General features: G+C 35.1%; 1 protein-coding gene across 11 annotated transcripts in view; it reads right to left on the reverse strand.

The window, feature by feature from the left end:
- Nucleotides 1-23959, reverse strand: part of BBS9 (Bardet-Biedl syndrome 9) — a 289008-nt gene that overhangs the window by 39819 nt on the left and 225230 nt on the right. For 2 of the 11 annotated variants that reach the window (XM_083822116.1, XM_083822103.1), the window contains one exon: nucleotides 4158-10047. The exons of 8 other annotated variants lie outside the window; for them this stretch is intronic. In XM_083822116.1, the coding sequence (XP_083678242.1) occupies nucleotides 9980-10047 (68 nt within the window). In that variant the 3' untranslated portion in view covers nucleotides 4158-9979. Of the gene's footprint in view, nucleotides 1-4157; nucleotides 10048-12614; nucleotides 13978-23959 lie in introns of those variants that run through there. One more of the 11 variants, XM_083822101.1, reaches the window with a different exon arrangement.

Here is a 23959-nt window from a genome sequence, read left to right on the forward strand (position 1 = left end):
AAGAGATTCAGCAATTGAAATCATCAAAACTAATAAAAAAAGAACTAGCAAACGTGAGATGCACTGTTCACTTTAATGTATTTTTATCTTTTTATTTTTTTATATTGAACTGTCTCAGACTTATCAAGCAGAAAATATAAATTTCTGCTAGGACAGAATTCTATGTACAAACCTGATATATGTGTAGTTCAAATTTTTCTCTCCTACATAGTCAGAACCAGGTAAAGTAGGCATGATAAACAAGCTGACATAAAGGCAAACTTGAAAATTTAATTTCTGATGACTACAGTTACCCTATATTTAACCTACAAATGCAGATAAACAACTTTCTAAGTAGATTTTTCAAAATCTATGTTATCCTAAGCATAGTCATATTTAAATAAAATACAATTTTATCCTAATGGGTGAGGTTTTTGGTTTTTTGGTTTTTTTTGTTGTTGTTGTTTGTTTGTTTGTTTTAATTTATTGGTGGTGGTGGGTTTTTGTGTTGTTGTTATTGTTCTGAAGACCTTAAACAACCATTTCCTAAAGCATAAGACAGCTGACAGGTTTTCAGAGATCAAGAACTGAGTAGGTCTTTTACTGTCTCAGATTCATTTTTCAAGCTGAAGTTATGTAAAACATTGAATTACTTAGAAACACAGTAGTAGTATGGGTGGGTACTCATGTTCTTGACCTATTTAAGTTATTTGTGCTTTTTAACATAGCTATCATAAATATTATGCAACTGTACATCATTAGTTCTTATTGAGCAGCTTGCAAACAAAACCTTATCTATAAAAAAGGGAAAAACAGCAAAGTAAACTGACGCAAAAATGCTTTCTATTAGCTTCCTTCACATTTTGCAATCTTAATTGTGCAGCAAAGCAGCATTTCAGTGTAAAAACAAGCAATGTTAACAAGTCTGTTTCTACTTAACTACTTTCCTCATTTCAACTTTTTAACAGTACAAAGAGAAACACGAGCCATACAAAGAATACAAGTCTTCCTATAAAAGCTCTTTCACAGTTTGACTGTTAATGCACAAGAGGCACAAGACATTTTCTGCAAAACTTCAATTTTAATTGGTTTCTTTTGCTTAATAATGACTCAAAATATTACATCTCTTGTTAAACTGACATCTTTCTATTTATTGGGAAAATCTACAGGGAAGACTGATTTTGGACAAAAATATTTAGAGACTGAATGTAAGCATGACACAAGGACAATCACTTTTCAATATATTATCAAAAAGTCTTGCCTTCTACATCTCCTATATGATCCACATACACAGCTTAATTGTAGCTAATTAAGCTGTCACTGTACACACACCATGTCCATCAGAGGTCTAAGTAGCTGAAAATCACTGAAGGCTAAGCTATTTACAACCACCATCCTTTTTTTTTTTCTTTTTTTTTTTTCTTTTTTTTTCCCCTGAAAGAAAACACTGCAGCATTACGTAATTGCTTTACAATGTCTATTGTGGAAGATTTCACGAGGAACATAAAATTTTGTGTGGAGGGCTATTGTCTGTAAAGGGAGTAAGGTTACAGATAAACAAGCAAGTTTTACAAGGATTTTCATTATCACCAAGGGCTCACTTTGGTCAACCCTTTATCAATAAAACTTTGACACAGGAATAAAGCAATTTTCCAGTTTCAGAGTTTCCCTTTGCCTGTCGCAATAGCTTCACTCTTCCTCAGAAGTCTGGCCAGTCCTGCTGACTTTTATTTTAGATCTCTGCTAATTTACTTGTTAATATTTTTTTTCATAATCCTGTTCATTTTGAAACATTGCCCACTCTGTATCACTTAGAGAAATATATGTGAAAAAACATAATCATAAATATTCACTGCTTTCATGCACAGAACATGACCAGAAATTTAATACTGTGTCAGCAGACTGTTTCAGAACTGCATCCACACACTCTCTGATGATATGTAAACTTGCTGCCTCACCCTTAAACATTTTCTTCTTCAAAGCAGATACCGAAGAAAAGAGTTTGTTCCCAGTTTCTTAACATCAAAGAGAGTAGGTCAAATTAATCCCTAGCGTAACTCAGTGAGATTGGTCCTTAGTCTTATTCCCTGAGGAAAACACTATTCCAAAACATACATTTAATTAATATACTCTCTCATCTGTGGATTCCTACAGGGCTTTTAAGCTCTTCCTTGTGGCATACTCTTTGCAAATAATGTAAATTAATACAAAGGTCCCATCTATTCTGGCACTTTATTAATGTTAGAAAATAATTTTTAAAAGTATGTTAAAAATATTTCTACAAATACAGTGATAACATGGAATGACTGCGCAACAGTGGAATGATGCAACCAACCTAAGGAAAAATCATAGAAGTAGCTTTAGAGTCAATGGCACTGTATGGAAAAGTGGTGGAAGAGAAGGAAAACAAATACCTCAGGCTTGCTTGGGACTCTGGAACTGTATAGGCAAATACATATATATGACCATTGATCCTATCCCATCCATGTTAATAATTAAAAGCAAAGCTCCTATTAGATAAAATGTCAGAGTCAAGGTTTTCACGAAAAGGGATAAGTTCTCTCAGGGCTCTCACTCAGAGATTAGTATTGAATGGACTTAAGCATATGTTTATAAGTCCTCCTTAAAACACCATCTTCGGTGTAATGCATAAACAAAGGAAAGATGCACGGAAGTTTTCCTTGAGTCAGGCCTCACATAAGGAAAATAGCAGCCAGAGGGAGAGAAATGAATGGAATAGTAATGGAGAAGAGTAATATAATCTCCTAACTGGGTTTAGCTTCTTTAAATTAGAATTAGAAATCAGCTTCAGTGATTGCCTGTTTTTAAAATCCTTTTAGTGCCTCTGCATCCATTTACCCTTTCTAGCTCTGAAGTACAGTGATGCTGGACAGCAGAGACATTAATATTGTAGATTATAATTTGCAAATGTGTGTTTTCACGGAAATTTCCTTGACAAATAAACCCAAATATGCCCATGCTCCATGGTTAGAAATAAGCCAAAAATATGATGAATTGGAATAAAGCAAAACCGTAACACCAATAATGAACAAATGAGACACAACAGGACATATTTCTGAATGGGACTCCTCTGAAAGATTGATATGATGAAATAAATGAAAAATGAGCATATTTTTCAATGATTCTAAAAGAAACCAGCACCAGTATACAGCCTCCAAATATTGTTATGGGAAAAAAAAAAAGAGGGAAAGTAAAAAGGAGGGAGAGAGCACTACTACTCAGAAAGTTTACAAGATCATATCTAGGCAAGTTTATAAAAGCTTAGAATTATCACCTTGAGCAGAAAAAACAATTTGAGGTGAGATCTTAAAAAAAAAAATAAAAAATGTGAACTCAGTATACATTAAAAAAAAAAAAATTAAAATCCAAAAGCAACTGCAATTCTCAGAACTCCAGCTCCCTATATTCCATCAAATGTCTACCTTTAGGACCAGAAACTTTTTTCTCAAAGAATAAAGTAGTAGAAGACCCTGTGGCCACAGCCAATGTTCTTAGCATGGTGTTTATCAGTTGACACTAATTCCAAATGCAGAAAAACTTTGTTGAAACTTGGACTTTATCCTCTGTTTTGTACTTGCTCTGTAGATAGCCAGCTGAACTGAATGAATGGCCATGCTAATGCAAATGCCTTTGATTACAAAAGCATCCATGAGGTCAGAAGAAAACCTCAAAAATCAGGAATTCATCTTCTGGAACCATTTTAAATGACTTTTCTTTTTCCACAGATGATAATAAAATGACTTAATAGAACATGCACTTTATGGTGTGATGTGATCTTTTAGCAAGAAGATCATGCCAAACATCCCATAGTTCATTATTTTTGGTGTGTGCAGACTTTTTGCATTAGAAAAACTCAATCCCTATTGTACTATATTTTCAGCTGCTTAGGTTCCTAAAGAACAATGCCTTTTTTTTTTTTTGGGGGGGGGGGGGGGGGCGGGTGTGTCAAAAGTAATAAGAACTTGAAAGCAAAATAATGTTGATGCCTTTAGAATTTCTCTCCAAAAATTCAAGTGATCTTGCAACACATACCCAGTTCTTAGCACAATCTGCTTTAAAATACAATTCATCATTTGCAAAACCATTCTAAGATACAGCATTTATGTGCATTTGCAATATAAATGGAGGTAATTTATTGTAGAAACAGTTAATTTGTATTTTCTTTATTTTTTTTTTTCTAATTGAGAAACAAAACCCATCAGAATGGCAAATCAAAATCACTGTTCATGCAGTGTGCAGAGAAAGTTTCATCGGCATCATGGAAAATAAATGGATATCATGGTTCTGGAAACAATCTTTCTCTTTTCAAGGGATAAGCTTTATAATCTTATCTTTGGCTTTAAAAACTGAGCAGCAGCTTCCAAAGACCACAGAGCAGATAGCTTATTCTAACCATGTTCACATTTGGGTGAGATCCTAGATAGATTGCAGTCAAGGAGGGACTATTCCAAAATACTTCAATGAAGGAAGCCTTGAGCCCTGGTGTGAAGGATTACTCCACAAGTAATTCCACTGGTCAGCAATTATGCAACAGCAGCAAGACTGGTAAAAACTAGTCAAAAAGCTCTTCTCGATTCCCAAGGAAAAATAACTGTGTTTGTTTGGCTTGAAGTAAAATTTTACGAAAATTATTTGGACTCTAAAACTTAATTCTGATCCTGACTTTCTGGATGACCTTGGGTGAATTTCAGACTCAATATATCTCAGCTCCTCCTGTACTAAAATGAACATAGCATAACTTACCCATCTCTGTAAATCTTCATGCTGCTTAGATGAAAGGCATTTTGCAACATAAGTGCAAACTCTTGTTATTTATTAAAGAGATATATACCACAGGCCCTCATTTAATGTTGTTAGGGCCACCTCTTACCTTTAAATCTAGCAAGAGAATTATTGATTAATGACCACATCACCTCTGTCAGAAGTATAAAGGCAATATAAGCATGCCTGTGCCTTAGAAATCAGCCATGTTAAATTATGAGTTGCATAATTTTATCTATTTATCTTAATGCACCCCTGCTTTAGTAGTTTCTTACTACTTCTACAGTCTTACATAGGTATGCTTACATTAGTCAATCTGAATTCCTGTGGGTGGTATGCTGACACTAGTGCTGAGGTACTCTCAGCTTTAGTTTATGAGCTACTCAGAGGTTACTACAAAATCAGTTCTTCCTTCCTTACATTGAGGCTTTTCAACTCATTGCAAACACAGGTTCAGATTTCCAACCCAACAGGCAGGACTAAAAAGTAAAATATTGTTTTAAGCTGTAAATACATATAGTAGCCACCCTATTAAACTTTATAGGAATCTACAACATCCAGGGTACTATTTGCAAATTCATTTCTGAAAAAAAAATAAATAAAAAAATAGGATGTACACTGACTTCAATGACACCATATCAAGAATGATGTGCTGTTGAAATTACTGTACTTCTTAATATTGACTGCAACTGACTGCACACAATTAGTACCCACTTGCAAATAGCAAAGACTGAAAAGATAAAACAATAGTTACTAGAAAGGAAAAGTAGCCAGTTTAGAATCTTTTCCTTACAGTATAAATGAAAGAAATGTTCCTGTTATTAATGTGACCTGTTCTTTGGTGTTGAAAGTGACAATTTCATAAGTTACCAAGATTCATCTCAAAAGTAACACTTTGCCTAAATGAACTCTATTGGCAAGTTGTTTAAGAATATCACTGAGTTTGGAAGACAGCAAGGCAGTGACTGACTTAAAAATTAATATATCTTGGCAAGAAGTGATAAAAAGAATATTAAGCTAGAAAGTAACAGTCTATCTGTATCGGGTTATATCCATTCGTAAGTTGATGTATTTAATAATCAAATGTAGATGTGCTATGAAGGAAATAAACCATTTCCTGCCAAAATCGGTAGATTGGGAGAGCAAAACTGAGAATTTTAAGTGTTTGTTGACTGAAAAGTGTTGCATTGGCAGTAAATAAACTGAATAACTAAGATGACTTGTCACAATAGGACAGGAGCAAATTGTCACACACCCAGTATCAAGACAGGTGTTTTTTCTGTTTTTGTTTTGTTTTGGTTGGTTTGGTGGGGTTTGTTTTGTTGTTTAACATGGCAATAAATTGCAACTAAGGAAGAATGTATATAAATGCCTTTTTAATCAAAATATTGTTACAAAAAGTAACCACCAACCCCTTAAAGGTAAAGTACTGCCAAAAAAACAAATTTGACCAAAAAAAAAAAAAAAAAGGGGGCAAAAGCAGCTTTTAAGATGTTGGAATTGAAAATAATGAACTCAAAATATAGCTCCTCTAAATTTACAAGTTAATAACTCCATCTATAGATTATTGTGAGTTGTAAGAAAAAGAAAAAAACAAAACAAGCCACTTGCAATTCCCTGTAACATGTTTTGTGTGTTACACAAAAGGAGAAAACAAACAAAAAAAACAGCTTTTTTTTTTTATTACAAAAGTTGTATCTCACTTTAAAACAAGCAAAATGGACGAGGCATACCCTAATAGTGAATCTAGTTCTAAAAATAACATCCAAACCCTATGAAGTCCAAAGGAAAACCAAAGCTTCATTATACAGTGGAGCCGTTGGATAAAATGGTAGGTTTGTCTCAGGCATTTCTTTTACTGTACATTATACTTTGAAACCACTAGTATCTACTTTATTTAGAGACTGTCACTATCAAATACAGTATCTGGTGACACAAAGAAAGAGTACCAAAAAGAAAGTGCAATAGAAGTAAGAATAACTGCCTTAAAACTCTAGCATGATCTGAAATCAGGGACATAGATACTAGAATACAAAAGTATATTTGATTAAAAACTATCATTTTATGTTTTGCTGAAAGCATTTTTATCCAGACTATATTTCAGGCAATGCTCCCAGGCCATTGCCAGGGTAAGCCAAAAGTGTGTTTGTAAGAAACAGAAGCAGACCTATCTAAGTCAGACACCCTGGTCACCCAAGAAGTTCACAGAGGTCCCATCACTGGACCCGAATACTTTTAACTTTCCTTTATTCTCTGTTTTTTCTTCATTGTCCTCTGGTATATTTCTAGAGCTGACGTATTTGTTACCCCTTAAAGAATTAAAGCCTTTTAATTCAGATCCACAGATCTGCAAAACAATTTTTCTGCCTTCAATAATACAGTAGCTGCCTAAGTACACTCTTCAAACTGTTTCAGCATTTAAATGAAGTGAAAAATAAAATAATTTAAAAATCCCAAAAGGACCAAGAAAAACAATATTTAGTAGAGATTTACATATCCAAGTAATCAATAAATTACCTTTTTCAGCCTATATCTCCTCCAATTCATGAGAATTTGGTGCATACAAATGAGATCTCTATAGTGTATCCATGATCCCCTTTCTTTTCCTATAAACAATGTTGATCAGAGTTCTTCCTGCTCTCTAAGCTACTTGGTAGAAAGCTGTCTTTCTAAAGTTACTGTCCTTCTAGCAGTTGACCCTTGATTATCTTCATTAGATGATCTTCAATGTATGATCTGTTCAGTATTGATGAAAATTGTCATCTACTGAAATAATTCAGAAAAAAGAGCCCTGGGTTGTTTATAATTAAATACTAGAAAAAGTAAAGAATGAACTTTTAGCTGTTTTTTCAACAAATGTCTTTGTTGAAACAACGAAGAGTCATAAGTTTCACAATGTAATTGGATGGACTAGTTCTCTAGACCTTTCCTTTCAAAATGAACTTTAGAATGCAAAAATTTTTCGTTGCTAGTACTATGCCATGGGGCTGGAATTCTACACCAAGACTCAGGGGGGTGAGGAAAAAAGGGGGGGGGGGGGGGGGCGAGAATTCAAGTAGCCTTACATTAGAAATGAAATTTGCAGTGTGATTAAAGTATGCAGAGAAAGTTCGCAGTCTCAGATTTGTATGCATAAACTGTACATATAGAGTCCCTACAGCAAGCTTTCAAAGTTCTGCAGGAGCTGCAAATAGCTGCGAGGCCCAAAACAAAGCCAAGGAACACTTGGAACTTCTGAGAAACTGAATGTCAACACAGTATCATTTACGAAAGTATGCAGTGAATTCTGAGAAGCTGCCTTGCAAGTCCCAGTCCAAGCAATGACTTTAACAGGTGGTTTAACTGCTTTTTCTGCCACTCTTCTTGAACTAGTTCTATTTTGACCGTTGAGCAAAAAGCAACATCCAGTGTAAATCCCTCACTCATGACATTTAAGCAGACAGCGTTGTCATGATTCTTGTTAAGTTTCCATTAAAGGACTTCCCTGCTTTAAGTATTTTTCTGTGAAAGTTTACAATGCTAACACAAGAAAATCATAAATAGGCAAATGGGCTGGAACTCCAACAGGAAGCTGTCACCAAGCCTTTGTGAGAAACTGAGTGTCGGATGATATCAGTAGGTTACCGATCAACAGAAGAAAAATCACCTCCACATAAATTCTCATCTTTTCGGTCTGCATGAATTCCTGCTGGTGTCTGACATGTTTATTGTTTCAAATATTTAATATTAGAGATCAGAGGAACTGAGGAATCCAGGACACTCTAGACAACAGAAAACCAATCTAACACAAAACTTATTGTCAAATAACTTTTTTTTTTTTTTTCCTGTTCTGAAGCCAATAATTCCGGGTATCAATATAATTAATAGTGCAACTATGTAAGAACACATTTAGCATTCATATTGCAATGGCAATAAAGATACAGTAGGCCTGCACATCCGAAAAAGACTGTTCCAGCCTTAAATTCCAACTGGGTGCATGAAATAGTCACATGCATAAATCCATTCCTACCCAGTACAGAAGTCTACTGATACTAAAACACATTCTGGAACATCATTGACTTCAGCAGCCTGAATATCACAATCAAAATGGATTACTGATGAATTTGATCCTCATGCCACTTTTTCCATCATAAAATGTATCCCAACAGATTCAGAGGTTTAAATGACATTATGGAGATGGATATGACAAATGAAGATGGATTATTGAAAAATCTGGTCCCCATTCATTTACATAATAAATATTAGACTACAAAACGGGATTTTCTCAACATTGTTAGCTCTTAGAAGGTACTTATACTCTTTTTTATTGGCTGCTGCTGTTTGCAATGTCTGGAGTAATAGCTGAAAATAAATAAAAAAAATCCAACTGCAGAAGGAAATACTGGATCAATATCATAAGTTTAGGAATGAGTCAATTAGGCTTACACGATCATACAAGTGACAAAATCCAGTCAATTCAGGAGTATCTCCTTTGATTCTACTCAAGGATATCTGATTTATTGGCATCTGACAATAGGTATAATTTGGTAAAACAAATTATTAACCTGACCAAAACCTGTGCTTAATTTATGAATCGTGATGACTTAACAATCAGATAAGATTTAGAAGTAAGTTTCTTCTACTGTATTCTACTTGATCAAAAAACACTGAACAAGTTGTGAGACAAGAGGATGAAAGCCTTAGTATTTTTCTTACATACAGAGAATTCTTTTTGTTTCAAGTTCATGCATACTTCAAACTGTGTCATAATCAAATATGAAGGAAAGCATAAACTGTTTTAGGAAATCTGTAGATGACTCTAATATCCATATCTATTGGAGAATGGACACATCTGTACGAGTAAACTGGTCATCTGATTTTTCCCATGCCATTAAAAGTAAATAAATAAATAAAAATCTCTAGGCCTGTTTTTTTTTGGTTTGTTTTTTTGTTGTTGTTGTATTTGTTTGTTTGTTTGTTGTTGTTTTTGTTTGTTTGTTTGTTGTGTTTTTTGTTGTTGCTGTTGTTTGATTTTTTTTTGGGGGGTGGGGAAGCCTAAATCCTAGGTGGTACATGGTCACAAACAGGAAAAGAACATCAGCAAGAAGATCAGCCATCTCAGGATCTATTCAAGTAACTCAAGGACTTGATTCACCTCTCTATTTGCTTCAGTTTCTTCCAACCAACAATCCAATGCTATCTTTTTCATCTTTTGTTTGAATATGGAATTTCACAGTCTCTAACATGGTCTTCCCTTTAAGCTCCTTAGACACACAGGAAGTGCAGGATGGCTGGTTGAATAAATGTCTATAAAATCAGAAAAGAGATCATTCCCATCATTAATGGGAAGCTAAAATTATATCAGCCCAATTTATGTCTGCTCAGTCAGAAAGATATAATCAGTTCCACAAATTTAAAGTCATGACAATACAGTACAAATCTAGCACCAAAGTTTTTTGTTTTGTTTTGTTTAAGTAATTTATCTTAGTAGTTTTTAGTTATTTATGCAGAGCAAATTTAAAGAAAAATTATACATTTTTCATTTTTATCACAGAGGCTGTTATAGTAATATAATTGTCAAGGAACATACGGATGTTACATTCAAACCTCAACCATGTGGCTTCTTGCAAAAGGCTACAGTGGTGAGGAATGTTTTGACTATATAGCATTTTTTGAATAAACAGGAACAAAAGACCTTTTCCTGATATAAGACTATAAATCCAGAAATGTTGGTGAAAATATAGCTTAGGAACAGATGGAAGAAGAGGATTAATTAGAACTTTGTATATTTATATATATATACATATATATTCTACTTAGAGCATCCATTCAGTAGTGTATCACATGCATTTAGGATGATGAGAACAAGACAAAGTAATACTGTCTAACACTATAGCAAAGTTTTTATTGTGTGCTCAATGCACCAAAAAGTATAGAGCTTTAGCAGAGACAAAAAAAAAAACACTTTCAATTGGCTTGCACAAGCAGGAAAATTGTCTTCAAGCTAATTTATGCTGCTTCAAGAGTGGTTATGAAAAAATAACTATTTTTTCAATTGATTTTTTGTTTATCCTCCACTATAGTAATTTTTTCCCTATAGAACAATATTGTATATAACCACAGAACCTGTTCGTGCCTTGTGTCTAAGTCCACAGGCCTACATAGAAAAGATCAGTCAACCTAAATCTGAGTCTAAAATATGATCAAAACAAACATACACACAAAAAATCAAGTTCAAAACCACAAGAATTATTAGTTCTGCTTGTCAACTACATTTTAATAGTTTTTAGAAGTCTAATTCTGAAATTGTTGTGAAAACTATCTGGCAAAAAAAGCTAGCTATAATTTATCAGGGAAAAACACACAAAAATGTAAGCAATCTTGAGTGATTCTCAACAGCTGCATTTTAAAAACAGGATCACAATTGCAAGTGCATAAACTCTGATGAAAACACTGATTTATTTTTAAGTATGTTGTACTTGGAAAATCATTATGAACTAAAACAAGGCGGAGCTGAGCAATGGAAAAGAAACTAAAAGAAGTCCATACGAGTTTCCATCTTTTCACATTTTTCCCAGACAGATCCTGCTGCCCTCACTGTTCCTTTCTGTGCCCCAAAGAGACATTCCCTCCCTCTCTTGTATTCACGGCACCTTTAGTACAGAACTCAGAGATGTGACTCCCTCCCCTTCCCTCTCGTAGAGCTGGGTACCCATTTGCTTCTCATTCAGATCCTTCCCAAAGATCCATTCTCCAACAAGTTTTCAACAACACTCCACAGACATATGCATTCATGCAAGACCAAAAACTCAAATCTAGGAGAAACTAGGTCCCTGATTGTACTTGTGAATCTGGACTTGTAAGATCAGGCTGGAAAACCAAGAGACAAAAACTTAATAGCTAAACTTATTCTAAATTTGATTCTGCAAATTGGAAAGCCAATGTGCTAAAAGCTGAGCTTTGAGAGACACACAGAATATCTACTCAGGAATCACTAGCAAGGGTTGAAACACCAAAAAAAAGGAATGTCTAGTCATGTGTATACATAGTCCAGGGAGACAGCATAATATCTTCAAAGCAAAGGGACCATTAAATTAAAAAATAAAAATAAAATAAATAATTTTTAAAAAGCTGTGTGGAAAGCACCTGATAAGTCAGTAGGAAATATGTTATTTTTCATCTGTTGGAACTTCATCTCCTTCTCTGTCAAAAGTGTGACTCCCTACTGAATGTCTGCATCCAGCTGGAGTGGATTGAAGACGGAAGTCTCCACTGAAGATGGGCCCATTAATAAAAAGGGTTCTCTCTTAGTAAAACAAGGTGTCCCTTCTCCTCCCTGTGTTTTTGAATACACATAGCTGTCATGCCCGAGTTTTCCTCTGAAGAAGTGCGAGTGTATTTTAGTAATACTGTGGAAATGCCCAAAGTACCAGGGTCTGCAAGGGATTTGGTTAGCTTTCAAGCACATCCCCATTGACTCAGTGAAGCCAAGGGGAATTTTTAGTCCAATGGACATCATTTAGTGTATTTAAGGCATCTCTAAGGCTAAAGCAGAGGAAGAACTCTCAATTGTTTTCTTATGATATCTGTCTGTTCCTTCTAAGACCCGTTTTAAACACAAAAACTGGTGTCTCAAATCCTGCCTTTAGAAAAGAGACACTGTGAAAGCAATCTCATATCCAGTACAGTACAGCATCACAAAATATGTATGATCTAATAAACAGATAAGTTGCTTTATATCTTCATTTAAAAATAAATACCTAGGTTGCTTCTGGAAAATAATTAATCTAATGTGTAATTTCATGTTGTCAGTATTGAGAAAAACCATTTATAAATTAAAGACATGAAAATACCAAATTGTGTAAGGAAAAGAGATCATAAAACTTTTTTTTGTTTGTTTAAAAAAAAATGCTGGCTTCATAAGAGAGTATCAAATATACAACAACAACAAAAAAATCAGACTCAGAGAGAAAGAGAAAGCAAGAAGGAGAGAATGGAAGAAGGAAAGATAGAAACAACAGCTTGCCTCAATAAGAAATTCTCTGTGGTATCTCAACTAACATTTATCTGTAACTGCAGTCCCCTCTTTACTGTTCATGGTATTGCCAGTGTGAAACAAGTCAGCAATTGGCAATAATGCAGCCTGATGAATAATAATCTGCTGTACAGTTTCAGAAAGGAAGAATATTGAGAAAGACAATAGGGAAAAAGTAAATCCAACAGAAAGCTGAGGATAAAGGGTTTTTTGTTGGCAACCCACTTCTGTACCTCAGGAGAAAACTGCTTTCTTGCTTGCTTCACTAACAGCAACAGACATGCACAAACAACAGTAAGAATAAGAAACACTTGAAATTTTGGCTCAACACCATACTTCTGGGTGGTGGGAAAGTGCCATGATATGAGATGGGCAGCCAGAAGGTGTTTTACATTGTGCAGCCCCAACCACCACATGTGAGATATTAAGAGACCTCAGCTTCTGCCGAAATAATTTTCAAGCACTCAGGATCAGGCCTCTGGCTGTCCAGTGCCAGATGTTACACAACACATTCCTGGAACAAGATCAGCATAGATGAGAAATGCTATGTTTAGGACAGGACATAATGGGTTATGAATCAGGAGCACTGAAGACAAGAAGCTATTCTCTGTTCAAAAAGATGTATTTCCAACATGTATTAAACACACCAGTAAAATAGTGATTGCAGCTTTGAAAATATGACTGCAACCGTTTATTCCACTTAACATACCACCTGTATGACAGAAAACAAAAATATGTGAATACAAATGGAAAGTAAAATTTTACCAGAGTTAAGTATACCACACACAGAGACCTTTTCATACAACATTATCAGCTAAAATAAGAAATGTCAAAAATTATAACGTCAGTGAAATCTACTAAAAAATTATATTTCATCAAGGCTAAATCCAGTGGAGACAGCAATAAAACCCTGGTAAACAACCTTAAACTAAGCTTGAAAAAAAAATAGTGCAAAAAACAAGTACCATTTTTTATTTTTATTTCATTCTTTTTGCAGTTAATTGGAGGACCAAATTAAGGTAGTTTAAGTCATCTAACTACCCACAAGGCAGGTGCAATCAAGTGGCTAAATCCTAAAGTACAGCTGTGCAATTAAATAGCAGACATAAATTTGTCCCTGCAAAATTAGAAATCATCTTTCAAAAGCAGGTCCTTGACTTACAAAGTAAGAGATCCTTATACTTCATGGACAGGAGGCTTTTCTGTTCAAAAGAAATTTGAAACAAACAAACAAAATAATTAAAAATGAAAAGGACTCGTGGGAGATACATTAGTAACAGGTATGATTTTTTTCAATTCCTTTTAATCTGCTGTGTAGCTTTATAATTAGATAGATCTGATCCAAATGAGGCAGATTAATCCATAAACCTGATTAAAGGAAAACTCTAACTGAGGTTTCTACTCTCTGCTCTTTGGATCAAGTTATGAAATTAATTTCTCTTATACCAGCTCAGATGTAGTATGCTTTCCTTTTAAGACAGCGGCTTTATAAAACTATGAATGTTTCTAGAAGTCTCTGGGCAAGTTCAAACATGTGCTGTCATCCAACCTGAAGTTGAGCAGGAGCCAAAAAGAAATAAAAACAACCAACCAACCAACCAACCAAACTACGCATCCCCAAATTTCAGTTAAATCAGAACTCTGAAGTTATATGGGGAGGCTATCTAATTATAGAGTCTATTTGGCTATTCTTCCTTCCTAGATCTTTTCTTGATATAGGTCTTTGAACTTCTGCCCATGCTAAGCCTGTGAATCAGTGTCATTTACAGCACTCGTTAAGATAATTGAATGTGGTAAAGAGGAAATATATACAAGAGATTTTACGTAGAGAGGAGATTTTATATATATATATATATAAATGGATTAGTGACACAATTGACCACCTCACAGATTAAGTTTTTCTTTTTTTTTGTGAAAAGGAAAATTAAACTGCACAAATATTTCGTTGTCTTACTCTCATTTTGTCTTTATGCATCATTAAAAAAATAGTATTATGTACTTCACAAAAACATAAGAGAAAACCACAAATTTATGGTATGTTGTATAAGAGCAGATATGAGGACTGCAGATCAAAATAGTTAAAACAACATTTCTTAAAAACAGCTCTCCAGTGGTAGTCAAGGGTTTTGGCTTAAAACACTTCCATGTTTAAACCAAAAGCAAAGAATAAATATTTACCAAAAAACTAAAAGAACAGCACTAGCTCAGGCCTCATTTCTGCAAACCACCTGTCTATGAATAGTACCATTGCTATACACTAAGTTATTGTCATAATTGTATGATCAGGGGCCAAAATAAGTATAATTATGCTACACTGTTTAAAAATCCTGGTTTTGATATTAAAAACATGCGTATAAATGGTTAAACTAGAAGTGGCTACATATAAATAATTGATCCAGAAAGATAGAATTGTGAGTCTTCAAAGTATTTTGTTTTTTGTTTTTTTAATATACATGTATATTTTTTATCGTGCAGAACAAGATGAAAAAATAAAAAAATAAAATTTCAGATAAGAGAAAAATGAGTTAAAGAGTATTCAGCCTTTGTGGTGACAAGACATCATTCTTTTGAGAAAAGGCTTTGATTATCAGATGAACGTCTAATGGAGAGTGCCCTTGAAGAAGTATTTTTTCCCAAGACAATTTCTGTTTAGAGAAAATAAAACTTGTTTGAATGAGTGGTTTTTAGATGCATAAACCTAATAAGACACAGCTGTACTTTTTCATTCTCCAAATAAATAAGTTTAAATCAGACTGAGAAAACAATAGTTAAAAGTCAAAAAGGCAGAAAGGAGGAGAAGAAAAGTAGTAATGAATGCATTTTAGACCAACTTTCTCTACTAATAAACATATGACAAAACAGGTAGATGTTACTCAGGAAACAGGTGACTAACCTCTTAAGTGGTTACTCGCCTTGCTAGAACACCATAAGCATGAAGGGCCCACAGAAAAAAAATCAGGTAAAAAGTGGGATTAAAGAACAGAGAAATTTGATGCAACGTTGCAGCTACAGATATCAAGAAGTACAGTCCTTCCCTACCTGAACTGATGATGATTGCTTTGTGTATAGATGTTATATCTATACCTGTACAGAGACTTGACAAATCTCCCTCCTCAACCTTCAAGGAAAGGAGAAGAGGCTCTGAAAGGCCAATGAATGAAACACAGGCAATGGAAGCTTTTATGTAAATGATACATGGGATCAAGTCAGATCTAAGTTAGGGCTGCTAAGAAAAACAATATACCTAAAAAAACATTCTGACGGGAATTACATTTTTTCCTAATGAGATCCTTTGAAAAATACAAATCTGATGAAAAAATTTTGCAATACCAGATCAGCATTCTAGACATTTGGCAACTATTAAGTAATCCACTTTTTAAGAACAGTACATGGCTCCTGAATTGCACAGAGCATTTTATTAAAAGTTAATTTCTTAGACAGATAAGCATAAAATGATTTTGCACCTGAGCAACAAAATAAGAACCTAAATTCAAAATTATATATAAATGAGGCTTTCAAGATTTGTCCTTGTACTTGACTGAACTTCCAGACTACAACAATTCCTAAATTTAATCATGTCCTGAATTTTTTTATCTATAGATATATACAAAGGTCTATACTTTGACAAGATGGTGCAATATGTGTCCTCATTGATTTTTGTTCTGTTTGTATCAAAGATTTTTCCACTGAACAACAAATGTAAACATAACTGTTGCACAAAAGCCAGCCCAATCTGAATGTCAAAATGCTGCTGGGTATCCACAAAATAAAGTTGATCAGTCTTTGCTAAATCTGTTGTTTTGTTTACAGACCAATAATCTATTTATTTATAGCCATATATGAGAGAAGTCAGAGAGAGTAGTAAAAGGTAAATTAACCCAGTACCAAGGACAGCCAGAAATAAGTTTTATCAAGATGACACATCTCTGGTTTTGCAAAAGCTGATCATGGATTATACAGCAGAAACACCTTACTTAGAAATTCATCTTACATTTCATTTCACTGATGAAGACTATTTTTGCCAGCCCTTCACACAGTAACATGGCATTTATCATAGAAGAATTAAATCTTTTTAAACTCAAACTGATCCAAATCTCTAAAAAATAAAAAATACACCTATGATAAAACAATGTAAAGTACTGATAAATGCACAAAAAACATTTCCCTTAAGCATCATAATGTAGCAACATTTCCTATTCCAAAAGGGGAAAAAAACAAAACAAAAAAAAATGTAGGTGTTTAGGTAAGATCAATAATGAGGTTTGAGATGAAAATATACTTTTTGAGTTTTACTTGAATGTGGGCGCACACAAATACATTTCATACTTTAATGATCTGTAATGATCTCATTTAACTGGAAATATCCAGTTAAAAACAGAACTGTAAGATGAAATATTCTAGATGAAAACAATTGCATCTGCAAGGTTTTTTACTATAAAAATACATTCAATTTAAAGCAAACCAGCATTGGCAGAATTTTAATATTTTAATAAGCAGAAATCAATTACAGAAAAGCTTTACTCAGAACCATGAGTTAAAATTCAACAGCATGTTTTGTTAACTCTGTTACCACTATCGTATACATATACTGGGTGCACCTACATTACAATTTTAATTTGAGGTCATCCCTACTTTCTGTACTTTGATTCATATCACAGAACATTCTCAAACAATAAAGATGAGACTCCTTTTAGATGAAGCAACACTAGAAAATATACTTCAACCACTAATGGAGTACATTGGAGCAGATTAGAGAGAGTCGGATATAAAACATCCTGAAATGTAGATAGTGTGACTATCAAGCTCTCCACAAAGTCTTCTTCCACAGATTTTTTTTCTGCTCTGCACTGTATGGATATACATTACAATTGCTATTTAGACCACGTAAGTTATGCCTACAGTCATATGCACTTCCATTGAACTATTGCTGAATAAAATGTATAAACAGCACAGAGAACTTCCTGTTACTTCTCCCTGCTCTTTGGCATCTAAGCTTAACACAGTGTTTCGTCTCCTGAGTACCAAGAGGACAGAGGTAACCTGCTGATGCCACATTTCTAAAAACATAGTAAAACAGCATAAGCAATATTGATCCTCAGACAGTCAACTGCACTTTTCCAGCCCTTGTCTTTTACCTTTCCAGGACTGGCTCAAACATTTTTGCAGCTGTGTGAGGGACTCAGAGAACTGCTTGATGTTAAACTAGCTGATTATGCGAGTATGGTATGATAAGTCCCGAAGCAAAGGCACATTCAGTCATGAATGCCTGAGCCTAGAGTCCTCTCCCAGCTCCACGTGGCTCCCTGCATAAAATGCAGAGGCACTGAACTGTCATATGCAGGCATCAGGGTGAGCCGCAAAACAATACATGGAAAGATATGGGTATCTTAATCAGTCTTTCAGTTAATTCTTCAGAGGAATTTGCTTTTTTCACTAACCATCCAGAAGCTTAGGATGCTAATTTAAGTTGAAGCTTGAAACAAACGTTCACTTTTTTAAATACTGAAATAATTTGTTAGGTGCCTGAAGTATGTAGTCAAAATACAGCTCTTCATGCTTAACCCAAATTGCATTTAATTCAAAAAGAAAGCCTATCAGTGGTATCAATGGCCTTGAATGTATTGTATATATCCATATACTACTATGTTAAGATAGAGTAGCCAAAAGTAATCAAATTATTTTAAGGAAAGATGTCATCTACTTTCTCTATACTGAATAGTGAGGTCAGTGGAATAAATGTCTGACATTTGGAATCACTCGAGCCAGTAGAAAATTGTCTTCCCGTCTTCTCTTTTTTATAAATGCTAGGAATCTGGTAGTGTTGACATTTGGAAAAGGCAAAATTCTGCTTCTTTCTAATTCTAATAGACTGGGTCAATAACCTGACTATCTTGATAAGCATTCCAATTATGGATCAGTAGTTCTAAATAAATCTCATACAGATCTAGATAGGGAATTCAAAGCTATACAGGGCACAAACTTTCAAATAATAAATTACGTCTAAAATAACTCAGAAGATCATTCCAGAAGAGATTTTAAATGTTCATAACTTGATAAGACATTTTTGTTTAAAGGTTTAATGAATGAAATGTAAGATACTGGCAGCTTTGCCTCATTCCATTGCTGTGAGCTCAGTGGAATCAAAAGGACAGAGGTGGGGGGTCATGTATTTCAACTCACGTAACCATGAGAATTAAAAGTGCCTTATGAATATGGTTAGCACAGTTTTCATTATACTGTATATATTTGGCTAAACACGTATTCAAGTTCGAAATATACCACTTAACCATACTACAGATCTCTGCAGATCTTCCAAGGTCAGTAAAGCTCAAACTTCCCTATTCACACAACTATTCTCTTGAATCAGACTAATCAGTTACGCTCATTAACAAAACTGCACTTCTTGTGTTTGGTATTGTGTTGCCAGTGTTGGCAATTTTCACTCCTATCAAGCCTGCCTGTCACCATTTTTCCTATCTCTGTTAAATACACAGTTTCTAATACATTGTTCTAAAAGCAAGGCAATGATTTGAGACAGCATGGTAAAAATAAAGAGCAGAATACCAATTTTATAGTCTGTCTTAACACACACTGAAATCCATTGAAAATCCATCCAGAGTCTGTTAATATTTAGCCTCTACAGAAATGAACTTCGTAAGTGTTCAATACAGTTTATCTCTGTACAAACTGATCATATGATTTTTCAAATTTAATTTTAAAGCATTGCTTATCAGCAGGATGACATATATCAAAGGCTCCTCTAACCACAACACAAGAGACTGATTCTGACCTCACTTAGACTGATACTAACTTTAAAAAACTGAATAGGGTTTTGTCATCACAATCTAAGCAAAAGAAAAGATGGGCAGAGCCTATACCACTACCTTGCCAGTGCCAGTGTTTCTATGACACTGATCATCAAAAGACCTGATAAATGAGATTATTTATCAGTTGCAGCATCAGTTTTCTTCTGTTCCTTTAGTAAATGTGAATCAATTACCAAGATGTTTTCTACCAGTCATAAATCTATGTTGGAAAACAATGTAAAATTTTTACAAATTTCTCAAGTTTAGCCCAATATGTGACAAATTTATTTGTGCTGGACGAACTATAAAAATACTGACTCCAGTTTCTACTGGGATGGCAAGTAGAAAGAGGTGTCAAATATCGCTGGACAAATGGAACAGTTATGAATGACAGGCAGTTTTGTTTTTTTTTTTGTGAGAAAGGAGATGCGCAAAACAAGGGAGTGCACCTTGTCTATCAAGATAATCCTGTGGAAAGTTCTGTGGGTTATTTTATATATCTGCACAAAGACAGCAAGCCTCTTGGGATGTCTCTCATCATAAGCCTGCTAATTCTACTTCAACAGTGCTTGCCCAGAACAGTCTCTCCTGAAAATGTTACTTATGACAAAATCAGGCAACACACATTACTTAATGTACATTGCAGATTTTAAAACCCATCCTGTTTGCTGTAAAAACAAAGGTTTTCTTGTATTTTAGAACAAAGCACATCACCATGGTTTTACACTGAGGGCAACATATATCTAGCAAAATTAGCCCACAGATCTCAAATGGCTCTAAAAACACATCTCAAGAATTCAAACCTCTATTTTTCTGTGGTAACAGATAATGATGAGCAAGCCACTTGAAACATCCACTTTCAGAGAGCTAGCTGAATATTTTGCTATTTAGAATTAATGGAAAAGAATGCAGAAGGAAAGCTCCCTCCATCTTCTTTTCTGAGACAGAAACTTAGTACTTCTAAAAGCTGGCAGAGAAGAAATTACAAACATTTGCACTCACGATGCTTTTTTAAAATAATTTAAAAAAAGGGGGGGGGGGGGGGTCTTCTCACCCGGAACTACAGGGCCCTCAACAGGGAAAATGTGAAGGAAGAAAACTTTAGGAGTGACACCACAGATAATTCAGAGGTCAAATAATTGTAGGCAAAATATATATATATATATATATGTATATATAAAATCTGTGTTTGAAATACAGCAATTTAAGTGGAAGACTGAGAATTAGAGCATGTTTATCCTGTATGAATTTGTAATTAACTTTTGTCTGCTTTTCCACAAATACATTCCCACTCATCTTTAGAAATAAGTCTGAGCACACTTTGAAATTCTCTACACTGTGAGCAACATGCATACTTAAAATTTCAGCTGGCTACATTTTGGTTGTTAACAACTGCATTAGCTAATGTTATTGCTTCTGTTCTGTGATTCTATAAATGATCCCTGTACTGTGACACCTGACTGTTAAGAGAGCAAGCAAGCAAAATCACCTTCATGCACAAACCTGAGGTGTGCTTCTACAACAGCTTCAACAGATTTAGCTGATGCCTGTATTGCCTAATTTGTGGCTGCCCACGTGAAACCTCCTGCTTCTATCAACACTTTTGGCATACCACTCTTTCTGGTAACTGAGAGGTAATGCTAGGCTCTGGAGGGAATGGCAAGCTTGATAGATGTTGACCTCAACTCTTGTAGAAATTATCCTGAATTTCCAAGAAGAAATAAAAGGATGGTAAATATGAATAAAGCAAGATTCATTTTGGGGAAAATACACTCTAATCATTAACTGAATTAATGTAATCTTGCATTTAATTCAATGACCCTTCTCTATGTGTAATATAGTAAATTAAATGTGATATATTTGTATAAATTCGGGAACATCCTATACTTTGAGAACCGGTTACCAAATGAAATTCAGACTGCAAAATCTCAGAACTGAATATGCAAGGCAACCCTAATATCTAGACAGGACTTACAGCAGTCTCCAATCACCTTTGCCTTCATAAGTGTAAAGTGTAAATAACCATTAACACCTTCTGCACTACTACCAAGTAGCAAAAGGAGAGCACTGAAAGAAATCTGTTATTCTACAGAAAGAATGTAGAGTTTGAGTCAAGGTTTGAGAATAAAAGGAGAGACTGGGAGCAGAAGGGGAATCAATTCAAAACAAAGATGATCAACAGGAAAAATAAATCTGAAATACAGATCTGATGGGTTACCACAGGACAGCTGGATGCAGTTACTGGAAAAAGAAATCAGTTTTGGCTAAATAGCATATGTTTTCTAGTTTGCCTGTGCATTGAAATACACAACACAGGTCATGATGTTTTTACATTACTATAAATATCAAATATTGAGGATCCAGAAAAGAAATTTTGATGTACTGGATGTGACACATTACTTTAATTCAGTCTATAATTGTCAGAACAGTACATCAGAAATCAAATGAAATTTAACAGGGGTTCTTGTGGTGTCAGTTTTTTTTAGTCTAGTTACATTAATGCATTACACTTTGAGTGTCACTTTGAGTGACAACTCCTCTGAAAAATCCTTTTAACAAAGGGAAAAGAAAGAAAAGAATGAATTGTAATTTAATTTTGGAGCACTCCAGTTTGATTTCTAGTCCATGCTCAGATGTCTGGAATTCAGCCAGAATAAAAACTGTATTTTAGGGAAAATGAACTAATACAGCCCATGAACAGTTTATTACCCTAAACTTTAGCTGTTGGCTATAAATATTCTAAAATGTTAAAACTGCTGCTCAAGGATATTTATGTGTTGGCTTAGCTTCATGTTCGTGATGGAGCCTTGACCTATTCTCCGTTTGATGAAACCAACAAAATGCTAACGAGGATTGGAGAAGCAGCTGTCCTAATGTGACATTTCTTTCAGGCTTAAAACCAATTCTACTCTAAGAAGGACCAAATACAGTTGATAGAGAAAGACTGGAGGGTGTTTTCACTTTGTCTACTATGCTTCTTCGTGAATCCAGTGAGACTACATATACTTAGCAGTGTATGTGCTTAAGAACATTGTTGGATTAGGTCCTGTGTCCACAGTTCTAGAGCTGTGAGAAAATTGCCAGGAAAGAACATAAATGAGTTCTGGCACAATGGACTGAACACAAGAATAAACAGGCTCACCATCATACACAAACCACCATCCGTGGTGGCATAAAAATAAACTAGTATTTCCAGCAGTGGCTCACTATGCAACACAACTGAGAATAACTTTACATTTCCACTTAATTAGGCATAGCACACAATTTTAAAAATTTGATTAACATGCTGGCTTCTTCTCTCAGTGCTCCCATTAAGGGTTCTGAAAATGCTTCAGCTATTCTGGTTGCAAGTCACACGGTGGCATAAGCTAATGTAAGCTTTCCCTATTCCCATCTCTAACCTTGAACCAGCATTCATGCTACTGCATTCGTGTGGTGAAAGGTTCGGGGAGCTGATCAAGTCAAAAGCTAAGATGTAATTTCATATTACACTTATTTTGATATACCTATGGCCTACTGCCAAAATGGACAGTTGTGTTCTTCTCCATGCATCACGATGCACATACCAACCTCTGCTATAGCAGAGCTATCAGCTTTGCATCTGTAGACCAAGACACATCTCACTGTCCCCATAAAACAATAATCTTTCCTTTCGATGGTCTAACTATAATGGATGAAGAGTAAGGTAAAAAATGCAGCTTGAATGGCATTTGGGGCAAGGTTTCAACCAGTTCAGCTCCCTGAGGCTGCTTTGTCATATAAACAGAAGCACTGGCACCAGCAAAGTGAGAAGGGAAGCTGTCACTGCTTTATCTTCTCTTCTCACCACCACTTGGTTGCTGGGAGGAAGAAAAGATAAAGTGGCAGCAGCCCTGACTTTGGCCTAGTTCTTTCAGATATAACCAACATGGTTTAAAGTTAGCTAACCTAGGTACTGCAAGCAGCCTAGCTATGCAAAAGTTATCTTTTCAGATACATTTTGCAGCAAGCACTGAGGAATAGTTGCAGTGACTGCTTAACATTGCTAGCAATGCAGGCTAGGTGCTAGACGCTGCTAGCAGAACAGGCCTTCTCCCTGATGAGAAGGACCTGGGGGTGTTGGTTGATGGGAAGCTCAACATGAGCCAGCAATGTGCGCTTGCAGCCCAGAAAGCCAACTGTATCCTGGGCTGCATCAACAGAAGCATGGCCAGAAGGTCAAGAGAAGTGATTGTCCTCCTCTGCTCTGCTCTCATGAGACCCCACCTGGAGTGCTGTGTTCAGCCATGGGGCCCCCAGCACAAGAAGGATGTGGCTGTGTTAGAGCAAGTCCAGAGGGACGGAGCACCTCTACTATGAAGACAGACAGAGGGAGCTGGGGTCGTTTGGTCTGGAGAAG

Source organism: Anser anser (genome assembly GCF_964211835.1).
Source record: "Anser anser genome assembly, chromosome: 2".
Taxonomy (NCBI): domain Eukaryota; kingdom Metazoa; phylum Chordata; class Aves; order Anseriformes; family Anatidae; genus Anser; species Anser anser.